Source organism: Dendrobates tinctorius, unplaced genomic scaffold (genome assembly GCF_039654945.1).
Source record: "Dendrobates tinctorius isolate UK_male_01 unplaced genomic scaffold, ASM3965494v1 ptg000155l, whole genome shotgun sequence".
NCBI lineage: Eukaryota > Metazoa > Chordata > Amphibia > Anura > Dendrobatidae > Dendrobates > Dendrobates tinctorius.
The window spans coordinates 13,800,840-13,814,285 of record NW_027361822.1 but is presented as its reverse complement, the minus strand read 5'-3'; the positions used below and the strand labels follow the sequence as shown (position 1 = coordinate 13,814,285).

General features: G+C 43.9%; 1 protein-coding gene across 1 annotated transcript in view; it reads right to left on the bottom strand.

Annotated features, from left to right (window-relative positions):
• LOC141051034 (uncharacterized) overlaps window positions 1–13,446 on the bottom strand; it is a 102,632-nt gene that overhangs the window by 36,215 nt on the left and 52,971 nt on the right. Inside the window, exons 6-10 of the mRNA XM_073547833.1 lie at window positions 3,579–3,728; window positions 3,270–3,449; window positions 3,073–3,196; window positions 2,892–2,989; window positions 2,603–2,693 (exon numbers count right to left, since the gene is read on the bottom strand). Of these exons, the coding sequence (XP_073403934.1) occupies window positions 2,603–2,693; window positions 2,892–2,989; window positions 3,073–3,196; window positions 3,270–3,449; window positions 3,579–3,728 (643 nt within the window). The remainder of the gene's footprint in view (window positions 1–2,602; window positions 2,694–2,891; window positions 2,990–3,072; window positions 3,197–3,269; window positions 3,450–3,578; window positions 3,729–13,446) is intronic.

Below are 13,446 nucleotides of genomic sequence, written 5' to 3'. Positions count from 1 at the left end.
GAGACCACTGTTAAAAAAGCAAGTTAAAGCCTTTCTGGGGATCGTGGAATACTACAGGCAGTTCATCCCGTACTTCGCCATGATGGCCGCACCCCTGACTGACCTCCTTAAGGGTACAAAATCGGTAATAGTAAAATGGTCTGAAGAAGCAGAGACGGCCTTTCAAGAAATGAAAGGGGCTCTGTGTAAGTAACCGGTTCTGGTGGCTCCTGACTTTAAGGAAGAGTCCAAATTTCAAACAGACGCCTCAGATGTCGGTTTAGGAGCAGTCCTTTCCCAGGAGATACACGGGGAGGAGCACCCTGTTCTCTACCTGAGTAGGAGGCTATCCTCATGCGAGAGGAATTATTCATTTGTAGAGAAGGAGTGCTTGGCCATAAAGTGGTCGGTGGACACATTACGGTACTATCTGGTGGGACTTAAGTTTAGATTGATATCCGACAATGCCCATACTCACATGGATGAGGGAAACAGAGGGTAAAAATGCTACGGTCACGGTACGGTTCTTAGCCCTGCAATATTTCAACTTCAATATAGTACATAGTAGGGAAGCTACATGGTAATGCCAATGCCCTTAAGAATCCCTTCTCTGGTAGGAAAAAGTGTCAAGCCCCACGGCTTTAGGCAGATGGGGAAGGTATGTAGTGTCGCTCGCTACTGGTCGCCTAGTTGATGGGAGGTATGTGTCACAGAGATGGCTTGTCTCTGTGATGTAACCCGGAGTATTTTTCTCTAATGCATGAAAGCACTAAAAGGTTCGCTTGATGCACCTGGGTCCGGCTTGTGGGTAGCTATGAGAGATGAGCGGATCTGGCTACCCACATACCTCACATCTGGGTGTGGTTACAGCCTATTTAATGGAGGCTGTTGTTTCTCACATGGTCTGTGACTGGAGGCATAGAAGCTTCCAGTGTCTGTTTTGCTTAGACACTGACCTGAGCGGGTGGACCCGCTGTGCTTTATGAGCTGTTTGTTTTTCGGTTTGTTTCCATTTTGTGCCACAGAAGGCTATCTTTTGTTTGCTTAAACTTAAGCCGGTTAATGGAGTAAATACACCTGATGGACATTTTTATGAAAACCGCTTCCTGTGCTTACCTCAACCCGCAGCTGAGTGAGTAAAACCTTACACAATCCATAATGTGCTTCATGGCCATGTAATAACTTTAAAAAAAAACTCAAAACTTAGAGATTTGAAATTATGAGGAGGATTTGGCAAGATTCTGCTGCAAAAAATGATTTTTTTTTAACAGAACTTGGTTCTGGTGATGTAATAATGTACTGATGATGATTCTAGTGATGTATTAATTTAAGGACTCCATTAAAAATGTTTGTGGCCCTTGGGATTAGTTCAGTATAACAATGTGGTCCTTGGAGCAAAAAATTATGTGCTCCCCTGAATTAGAGTATGGGACATGGCAATACTAGGCAATAAAAACTACTGTAGAGGACATTATTTACCATCTGAGGAGTTTCTTTTACAAATATTAGACATTTAGTGAAAACTTTTCAACATAGTTCACTAAACCGGAGATGCACTCATTTATGATGGGCCATTGGAGCTACTAGCAAGGTAGAAAAAGTATTAGTGCTCCCCATTTTAGGAGAGATTGTGCAGTAATTTTAAGTCCTTAGGATTAGAAAGATCATGTAATTCATGATATGGAGTCATTAGAGTTCATCAACCACGCATAGCTTAGGCTGGTTTCACATTAGCGCATTTTCAGCGCGCGCACGGCCGGGGGTAGCTCCGCCCCCGAGCCGGCTCTCTGCCCGGCGTGCCCGCCCCTTCCTTGTAGCGCCGCCTCCTAGCGGACAGCGGCGCCTGCGATCGGCGCACCCTATCTTTAGCATAGGGTGCGCCGATCGTGCGCAGGCCGTGCGCTGGTTGCGCTTTGACCTGCGCCGCGCACTTTTGACGGTGCGCCGTGCGCGCCAAAATCAAACTTTTCGGATTTTGGCGCGCACGGCGCACCGTCAAAAGTGCGCAGCGCAGGTCAAAGCGCAACTAGCGCACGGCCTGCGCACGATCGGCGCACCCTATGCTAAAGATAGGGTGCGCCGATCGCAGGCGCCGCTGTCCGCTAGGAGGCGGCGCTACAAGGAAGGGGCGGGCACGCCGGGCAGAGAGCCGGCTCGGGGGCGGAGCTACCCCCGGCCGTGCGCGCGCTGAAAATGCGCTAATGTGAAACCAGCCTTAGAGATATATCATAGTATAGGTGGAATGTGTTATAGTGTTGTTTATCGTGAGCTTCTCTTGAAGTTAAGACAGGTCTTTTCTCACAAACTGAAAAGTCAGGATACAGGGAAACTATTATTGTACAGAAATACACATTTGGCCAAGATTACAAATTATTACATTTCATTTACTCTACTAATAAGGGGGAATTTTTATTTTCTGGCCTTGCAGATTGAACAATGGGTGGCTCCAGCACAATTTCTTATATAAATGCTCAAACTATTAGAGACAGTTTTTTGGCGGAAGAGCATGCAGTGTTATAGTGGCAGAATTGTGACCTTTAATTGTGATATGGTCGGACTACACCACCGATAAAGGAGTGACAACCAATGACTGAGAATCTGTGACTTAGTGGTTACTACTCACCTGGTCGGTTATCTGTAGGAATTTCCTCTATACACCATTCATCACCCCTCACATATGTCTCTGTAGTATTAATATGGGTCAGATCTTCACCCTGAAACAAATATTGTAAAAGTCACAGACAGATGGAGAAGTCACATCTATGATCAGCTCTAATCCTGCCATCTCCACCGTTCTCATTACACAAGTATAAAACATATAATACTGGTGGATAAAACAAGACTGAACACAAGACCTTCACAGCCATCTACATATCATAGGGGAGATCTCACGACACCTTCTCTCCATCTACCTGATGATCTGGAGGAACATTGGGATTTTCTTGTTTATAGTCTTGTGAAAGAAGAGGACGGGGACATCTCTCTGGTGTTGTCCTCTTACTTGAGAGAACTAAAGGAAACACATACAGAGAATGAATTCATTCTTTACATACAGATAATTATAGGCCGTGTGTACTTAGTCCTGTCTATTACCTGGTGATGTGAGGGGCTGAAGAACCTCCATCATGACGTCTTGGTAACGATCTTTGTGTCCTTCTAAATACTCCCACTCCTCAATGGAGAAATAGACGGCGACATCCTGACACTGTATAGGAACCTGACACATAAAATGTTATCGTCATTCCCCCATTTCTTAATATTGTCACTGTATAATGTCCCAGCAGTGTCACCTCTCCAGTCAGCAGCTCAATCATCTTGTAGGCGAGTTCTAGGATCTTCTGGTCATTGATGTCCTCATGTATCAGGGCGTGAGATAGAGGCCCTGTGATTGGGCTTAGGGGTCTTCCCCATCCCTCACATACAGGGGCCTTACAGCGCTCCCTAGAGGTCTTCTTCACTACTGTGTAATCCTGATTATGGAGAGACACATTAATAAATCTCACTACAGACATTTCCAGAGTCCTCACCTCTCCAGTTCTGTCCATCTGTTATTCCCATAGATAAGAATGACGTAATGTGTCGTCACCAGAATCTCTCACCTCTCCAGTAAGCCGGAAGAGGATCTCTAGGGTGAGGTGTAATATCCTCTCCGCCATCTTCTCCTTGTCCATATCCATCCTTGACAGGTCAATCAGGAAAATTCTCTTATATAGAAGATCTCCACTGAGAAGACCTACTATTGTGGCGACCTAAATGGGAGGAAGATCATAAAGATCCCATGTAATAACACAACTACAGGAGATAATAACAGGAATATATGAGGACATAGAATGTGTAGATGCTGTATTCTCAGATTGTACAAATTGCAAGGTAATAAACATCACCCACTTGCTGCACTCATGACTTGGATGTGATTGTAAAGCAGGACTCCGTTTCTCACAATCACTTGTCCATTCAATAACCACAATAGGCTGAAAATGAGCTAAGGGCCTCTCACAGTCATCTCACACATCCACACAACACGCCATTTTGATAGGCCACCAAGACACCTGCCCTGGGTGGCACACTAGCTCACATGCACAGACAACTTTTCAAAGCCCCCGAAAAGTCCTTCTTGCACTTTGCCATACACTGGGTGAAAAACAAGCTGTACTCTTCCCTCTTTGATGTGGGTACGTTTAGAACAGCAAGAAACAAACTTATTAAACTTTAGACATAATATATAAAAAATAAAGTACGGTACTTAAAAAAAAAAAAAAAAAAAAAAAAAAAAACAAATCAATGACATAATATTTCCACACAAGGAAAAACAGTACAAAAAAAAATGGGTTAAATAAAGAAACATTTTTATTGTTTCAGAAACGAATATTGTCAAAGCCACAGACAGATGGAGAAGTCACATCTATGATCAGCTCTAATCCTGCCATCTCCACCGTTCTCATTACACAAGTATAAAACATATAATACTGGTGGATAAAACAGATTTTTTACTTATTATAAAATCTGTTTCTCATAGTCTTCATTGGGGGACACAGAATCATGGGATAGTCTGCTGCCACCTGGAGGCTGACACTATTATTGCATTTGAATAAAATTGGCTCCTCCCTAGCAGACTATACTTCGCCTGCTGGAGCCAGGCTTCCTCAGTTTTATGAGAAAGCAGTAGAAGGGAAAAAGAAAAGAATTAGGGCAAGAAAAAACATAACTGTACTCCCAACCAGGCAACCAAGAGAAGGAGCTGGGTCCCAAGATGAAGACCACGAGAAACAGATTTTAAGGTAAGTAAAAAATCTTTTTTTTCTCGTTCATCTTATTGGGGGGGACATAGAAACATGGGACGTCCTAAAGCTGTCACTAGGGAAAAGTATTAAATATCATACAATTACCACCTAGTCTTCTGCCGTAACTCAAGCGGAAGTCTGGGCTACTGCCACCTGCAGTATCGTCCTACAAAGACTTGCATCTGCCGAGGCAAAAGTGTGCACCCTGTAATACTTAGAAAATGTATGCACCGATGCCCAAGTAGCTGCTTTACAATCTGCAATGCCGATGCCTTATGACAAACTGCTCAGGAAGCTCCTACATCTTGCATGGATTGCGCCTTAATCCTAAATGGGACCACCCTGGCCTTAGACTTATAGGCCTGGATAATAGCTATCCTGATCCAGTGAGCAATGGTTGCTCTAGGGTCACTTTTAAAACGACACCTATGAGGGCCCTGTGGTAAACCAAACAAAGAATTAGAACCAGTGATGACCGAACGTGCCCGGATAACATCTTATCCAAGCACACTCAGGTGTTATCCGAACATGTGGGAGTGCTCGTACATTATGTTCGATTCTCTGTGGCTGCAAGATTTGCGGCTGTTTGACAGCCTCAACACATGTGGGAATTACCTGTTTGTTATATGCGAGCACACCCAGATGCTCGGATAACACCCAAGTGTCTCGGATAAGATGTTATCCGTGCACGCTCGCGCATCACTAATCAGAACGCCTAAATGAGCAAGTGGCCGATAAATAATACCTTACGGTTCTAAAAACGTCCAACTTGTGCAGAGCCTTCTCAATAGGATGAGATGGTGTCAGACAAATGGAAGATAAAATAATATCTTCATTAAGGCGAAAATTTGAAACCACCTTTGGGAGAAAAGAAGAAAATGGCCTCAACACTATCTCATTCTGATGAAGAATAAGGTAAGGGGAACAACAAGACAAAGTCGCAAGCTCCAAGACCCTCCTAATAGAAGTGATGGCTATATGGAAAGCTACATTTAAGAAAGAAAAAGTGTAGAGATCTCTCTGGTAGGCTCAAAAGGTGGAGATTTAAGAAGCTCTAAAACAAGACTCAAATCCCAAAGATCCAAAGGAGCCCAATAGGGTGACTTCACGTGTGCCACTCCATGGACAAAAGTCTTAACCTGAGGTATAGATGCTAAATCCCTCTGAAAAAGAACAGTCAGGGCAGATACCTCATTCTTGAGGAAGTTAAGTGCCATCCCTGCTTCCAATCCAGACTCTTAAGAAGGAGAGCAGCACTGGCAAGGAAAAAGATATTGGTGAATTCTGGTACTCACACCAACAAAAATAATCACTAGATCAAATTGAAAGCCCGTAAAATCGATGAACAACAGTGGGACAGAAGGTCCCAGAGTTTCATAAGTGCTCATGGGACATTATCCAGGAGATCAAATCCTAATACCAGGCCCTCCAAGACCAATCTGTAGAAATGAGAAAGACTGGAACACCCTCTGCCCTGATCTTCTTGAGATGTCTGGGTAGAAGTAATAGGTAGAAATAGATAAGACAGAGTGAACTAAGATAAAGGAATTACCAGACTGTGATTGCATGACAGTCTCGGGACCTTGTCACAATTCCTGACATCCTGTTATTTAGTCTGGATGCCAATAGATCTACAAGTGTTTCTCACTAAATTAGAATATCAACAAAAAGGTAATTTATTTCAGTTCTTCAATACAAAAAGTGAAACTCATACAGTGGGTATGGAAAGTATTCAGGCCCCTTTACATTTTTCACTCTTTGTTTCATTGCAGCCATTTGATAAATTCAAAAAAGTTCATTTTTTCCTCATTAATGCACACTCTGCACCCCATCTTGACTGCAAAAAACAGAAATGTGGACATATTTGCAAATTGATTAAAAAAGAAAAAAACTATCACATGGTCATAAATATTCAGACCCTTTGCTCATATTTAAGTCACATGTTGTCTATTTCCTTGTGATCCTCCTTGAGATGGTTCTATTCCTTCATTGGAGTCCAGCTGTGTTTAATTAAACTGATAGGACTTGATTTGGAAAGGCACACACCTGTCTATATAAGACCCAACAGCTCACAGTGCATGTCAGACCAAGTGAAAATAATTAGGTCAAAGGAACTGGCCAAGGAGCTCAGAGGCAGAATTACGGCAAGGCACACATCTGGCCAAGGTTACAAAAGAATGTCTGCAGTACTCAAGGTTCCTAAGAGCTCAGTGGCCTCCATAATCCTTGAATGGAAGAAGTTTGGGACCACCAGAAGTCTTCCTAGACCTGGCCATCCAGCCAAACTGAGCAATCGTGGGAGAAGAGCCTTGGTGAGAGAGGTAAAGAAGAACCCCAAAATCACTGTGGCTGAGCTCAAGAGAATGCAGCTGGGAGATAGGAGAAAGTTCCACAAAGTCAACTATCACTGCAGCCCTCCACCAGTCAAGTCTTTATGGCAGAGTGGCTCGACGGAAGCCTCTCCTCAGTGCAAGACATGAAAGTCGGGATATAGTTTGTTAAAAAAAACACAAGAAGGACTCCCAGACTATGAGAAATAATATTCTCTGGTCTGATGAGATGAAGATAGACCTTTTTGGTGATAATTCTAAGCGGTATGTGTGGAGAAAACCAGGCACTGCTCATCACCTGATATGTAATGCCCAAATAGCACAATAATGTATACAACTCTAGCATATAGATTACCTCAAAAGAAAAAAGGGCTTAGGAGCAAACATAGAAAAATAAATATAAATCTTTATTAAACATGATTAAAAATAGAACATTCCAGAACAATAGAAAAATTAATGCCAAATCAGCGGCTGCAAAACCAATAGCAGTCTAGGGAGACCTTAGTTCATGTTAGACTCATAACTAAAGTCCTAGTAGAATGGATATATATTAAGTGCTAAAAAAATAAAAAATGCTGCTAAGAAGCGTGCAAAATAACACATATAATATAATCCTAAAGTGCTTATTATAAATACAATGTGCTATAGCTTCATATGCACATAAAGTACTTATTGTAAATGCAATGTGCTATAGCTTCACATACCCATGGAATACAGGCATGATTAAATGCTGAAAGCTGCTTAATAAATAGAGACTGCTGCTGAGAAGCATGCACAAAGATGATGTATACTGAAATCATAAAGTGCTTTTTTGCCATGCAAGGTGCTTTAAGTCCAAGTGCACAAGAAACTAGACATGTTGAGATGTAATAAACTCCCGATGCACGTTTCGTGAGAGTCACTTCCTCAGGAGACGTGTGTCGGGGAGGGAGGTCAGCATATATATAAGGAAGAGTGGCCAATGACATAATAGAAGCACATATGTATGAAAGAAATGAAGAGACCAGAAGATCCACACCTATTGGTCAACATTTACGTTTAAAACGGATCTGTTCCACCCAAATAAATTTCAACAAGCAAGCTCGTCTTTATCAACGTTTCTGAGAGAGGGGATACAGCCACCATCAAATTAGAAGTGCACAATAGGGTGGTTCAGATCCCTCGGGACCAGTTGCTATATAAAAAAAACGAAAATCCCAGAAGATATCTCGACTCAGCCTATTCTTTTGATAACATCTGTCCATAAACAATGGGATCATTGCCTAATACAATGCCAACAGTGAAACATGGTGGTGGCAGCATCATGCTATGGGGGTGTTTTTCAGCTGCAGGGACAGGACTGGTCGCCATTGAAGGAAACATGAATGCGGCTAAGTACAGAGATATCCTGTACTAGCTCAAAAGGGTGCTTCTCCTTAATACTGAGCAAAGGGTCTGAATACTTATGACTATGTGATATTTCATTTTTTCTTTTTTAATAACTTTGCAAAAATTTCTACATTTCTGTTCAGTCAAGATGTGGTGCAGAGTGTACATTAATGAGAAAAAAAAAAAGAACTTTTTTGAATTTACCAAATGGCTGCAATGAAACAAAGAGTGAAAAATTTAAAGGGGTCTGAATACTTTCCGTACCCACTGTATATTATATTGAGTCATTACAAGCAGAGGGATCTATTTCACAGACAATGAAAACCCCAAAGACATTATCTCAGTAATTTAGAATAATTAACAAAAAAACAACTGCAAAGGCTTCCTAAGTATTTAACCCCTTTACCCCCGAGGATGGTTTGCACGTTAATGACCAGGCCAATTTTACAATTCTGACCACTGTCCCTTTATTAGGTAATAACTCTGGAATGTTTCAATGGTTCCCTGTGATTCTGAGATTGTTTTTTTGTGACATATTGTACTTCATGATAGTGGTAAAAGTTATTTGATATGACTTGCATTTACTTGTAGAAAAAAAAATGGAAATGTGGTGAAAATTTTGAAAATTTCGCAATTTTCCAACTTTGAATTTTCATGCTCTTAAATCATAGAGATATGTCACAAAAAATACTTAAAAAGTAACATTTCCCACATGTCTACTTTACATCAGCACAATTTTGGAAGCAAAATTTTTTTTTGTTAGGACGTTATAAGGGTAAAAAGTTGACCAGCGATTTCTCAATTTTACAGCATAGTTTTTTTTAGGGACCACATCACATTTGAAGTCACTTTGAGGGATCTACATGGTAGAAGATTCCCAAAAGTGACACCATTCTAAAAACGGCACCCCTCAAGGTGCTCAAAACCAAGAAGTTTATAAACCCTTCAGGTGCTTCACAGGAATTTTTTGAATGTTTAAAAAAAATGAACATTTATCTTTTTTCCCCAAAGAATTTACTTCAGATCCCAAATTTGTTATTTTGCCGAGTGTAACGGGAAAAGCGGACCCCAAAATTTGTTGTTCAATTTCTCCTGAGTACGCCAATACCCCATATGAGGGAAGAGTTTGGAAGGGAAGGAGCGCCATTTGACTTCTTGAATGCAAAATTTGCTGGAACAATTGGCGGATGCCATGTCGCGTTTGGAGAGCCTCTAATGTGCCTAAACAGTGAAAATCCCCCACAAGTGACACTCTTTTGAAACCTAGACGTCTCTGGGAACTGATCTAGATGTGTGGTGAGCACATTAAACCCTCAGGTGCTTCATACAAGTTTATAACGTTGAACCGTAAAAATAAAAAAAAATAAAAATAAAATTTTCCCCACAAATTTGTTTTTAGCACAAAATATTGCATTTTAATAAGGGTACAGGAGAAATTGCACGTACAATTTATTGTGCAATTTTTCCCTAGTACGCCGATACCTACTACACCTCTCAATGAATTCTTCTATGGGTACAGTGATCATATTGACACCATGGGTGTGTCACGGAATTGTATACCATTGAGCAGTGAAGAAACATAACTACATTTTTACCATCAAAATTTAGTTTTATCCCCAAATTTTACATTTTCACACAAGAAGTTGGTAAAAACTGCACCAAAATTTGTCCCACAATTTCTACTGAACCTGGCAATACCCCATATGTGGCTGTACAGTACTACGTTGCAGTCACTAGTAAGTTATGCCCAGCCTATGCTTGTGGAGGCATGCACCTGTAAGTTAAGCGGGCTCTCATTGCTTCAGAAATGCCAAACGTGGACACTTTATGTGGTTTAGGTACACTGTGGGGCTCAGAACGGTGGTGGGCAATTGGATTTGGGAGCTCAGAATTTGCAGAATTTCTTTTGGCGGGCGAGGAGCCATTTCGCTTTTCCAGATCCTTTGTACTACCAGTAACATGGCAGCCCCCTATATTTCCATTAACAGAAGACAGACTTGAGTGAGGACTTGATTTTTTGTGGATTGAGTTGATGCTTGTATTGGGAACATTTTACATAACGTTTGGGATCACATTTATCTGGCGCTCTACACTGAGCACTTACTTTGGGGTTTGCATCTAAATCTCTGAGTGACGTGATTCAGATGAAAGCCCCGAGGGATCCATTCTGTAACAACCCTGCTGGCATCACTGCATGCCCTCCCATCCCCCGCACACCAACATACTTTCTGCTTCAAGCCATGCTGGGAATTCTGTCTGTTGCCAGCTCTGTGCCTCTGCTCTCCATGTTTCCAGACTGTGTGTATAGGGGGCGGCGCCTGAACTCTCTGGTTCTTATGCAGTCAGGGTGCACCTGTGTAATCTGTCCCTTACCAATCACCTAGAGCCCTTGACTATTTAGTTTCGCCACACCCACTGACCTTTGCCTGTGCAATGTCTATACTCAGTTATTATATTGCTGCTGAGGAAGCCAGGCCCTGTTCTGTGTATCTCCTCTGTAGGAATACTCTGTCTCGCTTTGTACCTTGTCCGCCTGCCAGGAGGCAGAATATCCTGGCCCTTGAGTCTTGTTCCCAGTGCCTTGTCTGTTCTCTGTCTGCCTGCCAGGAGGCAGAATATCCTGGTCCCTGTGTCTTTGTCCCGGTGTCTCTGTCTGAACTCAGTCTTACCTCTGTCTGTCAGTCTCCTTGTTTGTGGTTCCTTCTCTGCCGTGTCTTTCCTTGTGTCCTCCCTATCTCTGCATCTGCACCCTCGCAGCTTTATCTGTGCATCTGCACCCTCGCAGCTTTATCTGTGCATCTGCACCCTCGCAGCTTTATCTGTGCATCTGCACCCTCGCGGCTCTGCCTGCTCCGCACTCCTGCGGCTCTGCCTGCTCCGCACTCCTGCGGCTCTGCCTGCTCCGCACTCCTGCGGCTCTGCCTGCTCCGCACTCCTGCGGCTCTGCCTGCTCCGCACTCCTGCGGCTCTGCCTGCTCCGCACTCCTGCGGCTCTGCCTGCTCCGCACTCCTGCGGCTCTGCCTACCTGCACCTCCTGTGTGAACAGGTCCAGATCCTGTTCCAGCATATACCACTCCCTCTTGCCTACACCTGCTGTGTGAACAGGTCCCTACCTGCTCCTTCTCATACCACGCCAATCTGCCCTGTGTCTCCAAGCCGTGCCCGCCTGCCCTCTGTCTCCAAGCAGTGCCCGCCTGCCCTGTGTCTCCAAGCCGTGCCCGCCTGCCCTGTGTCTCCAAGCCGTGCTCGTCTGCCCTGTGTCTCAGCCGTGCCTGTCGTGTCTACCTGCCTGTCTATAGCCTCTGTCAAAGTGACTTGTCCCCGAGTGGGACCAGCAGCCACAGCCAGACACCACCCTGGAGTGGCACCCGACAGCTATCTGCCGCACAAGCCTGACCTCACCATCAGAGGCTCCAGTGAAGACCGAGGTAGCTGTCGTAGTCACGCCCCTTCCAGGGTAGTCTGGTTTGTGGCACAGTGGGGCCACAACACCCCGGTACGCGCCATTCAGCCAAGGCGCGAGCGTGACACATTCACTGTAACGAGGCAGCAGAGTTAATCTGGGCTTTGTCTGGCCTCTGTTCAGCGATGTCCTTCTTTTCAGAAGTGCATAAAACTGTGGCTGATGGCACTTTTATGCACGCCTAAAAAGACGGAAACCGCTGGATCACAGGCCAGACGGCGTCATCAGTGCCTCCATCTGCCTCATTATAGGGAATCTTCCGCCAGAGGTTCAATTTAAATCATGTATTTCAGAGAATCACACAGAAAAGCCGGTGTAAGCGTTCAACGCATAGAGCAGGATAAATGTGCGCCAAGCCTTACTGCGATCTTTGGGAGGCAGAATGAAAAAATGAACAGTAGGTGAAGAATTGTTTTTATTTTTTACGCCGCTCCTTGTAAAGTATAAGTGATTAGAAGACTTTACTCTTCGGGTCGGTGCAATTACAGCAATACCAGATTTATATCGTGTTTTTATGCTTGGCTGCTGTCACACGCTAAAAAAAACGCTTTTTATTGCAAAAAATAAGTTTTACATCACCACAATTTTAGAACTATAATTTTTCCATATTTTGGCCCACGGAGTCACATGAGGTCTTGTTTTTTGTGGGACAAGTTGACGTTTTTAATCAGGGCTGTGGAGTCGGTAAGACAAACCTACGACTCCTAAATTTCAATGACAACGACTCAGACTCCACAGCCCTGTTTTTAATGGTACCATTTACAGGCACATGACATTTCTTGATCGCTTTCTATTCCGATTTTTGTGAGGCAGAACGAACAAAAACCAGCAATTCAGGAATTTCTTTTGGGGGGGAGGGGGTTATGCCGTTCCATGTGTGGTAAAATTGATGAGGCGAGGAGGCATGTCCGGATGCTGAGGTAAGAGGACGCATGACTGCAGAGCTCCCGCCAGGCACTGGATTCTAACGGCTGCAGAGCCCTGCACCACTGCTTCACCATGCACGCTCATGGGTCCCAGAAGGGGGAGAAATATGGCGCTTACCGGAGCGTCTCTGTCCGGCCCTGCAACCGCTTCAGATGCTCTTCTCCTGTGGGAGCATGAAACTGCGGAGGCGCGGACGCCATCTTGCCAAGAGGGGTCGGTGGCCAAGCGGTATGAGGGAGAACCAGTGTCCGGAGCTGGCTGTGAAGGAGATATGCGCCCAGATCCAGAGGACGCTGGGTCTCCAGTGTGTAAGAACATGGGGGCAGATAGAGATGAAAACCAGGGACTGCCTGACACTGTGGATCTAGTACAGATGCTAAACCAGCAAACCCATCACAATACTGCTAATACTTGCCCTCAGCAGACAGGAGATGAAGGCCATCTTCCCCCCTCCCCTGGCCAAGATCAAGCAGCAGAGACTGTATTATATCAAAACCAGACAATGACCCTGATAGAGAGGAAAAGGGGTACTAAAATGTCAAACACCCCTCCAGATTAACCCCTAGTGTCTCGCATGAGGAAGATGAAAGTGACTAC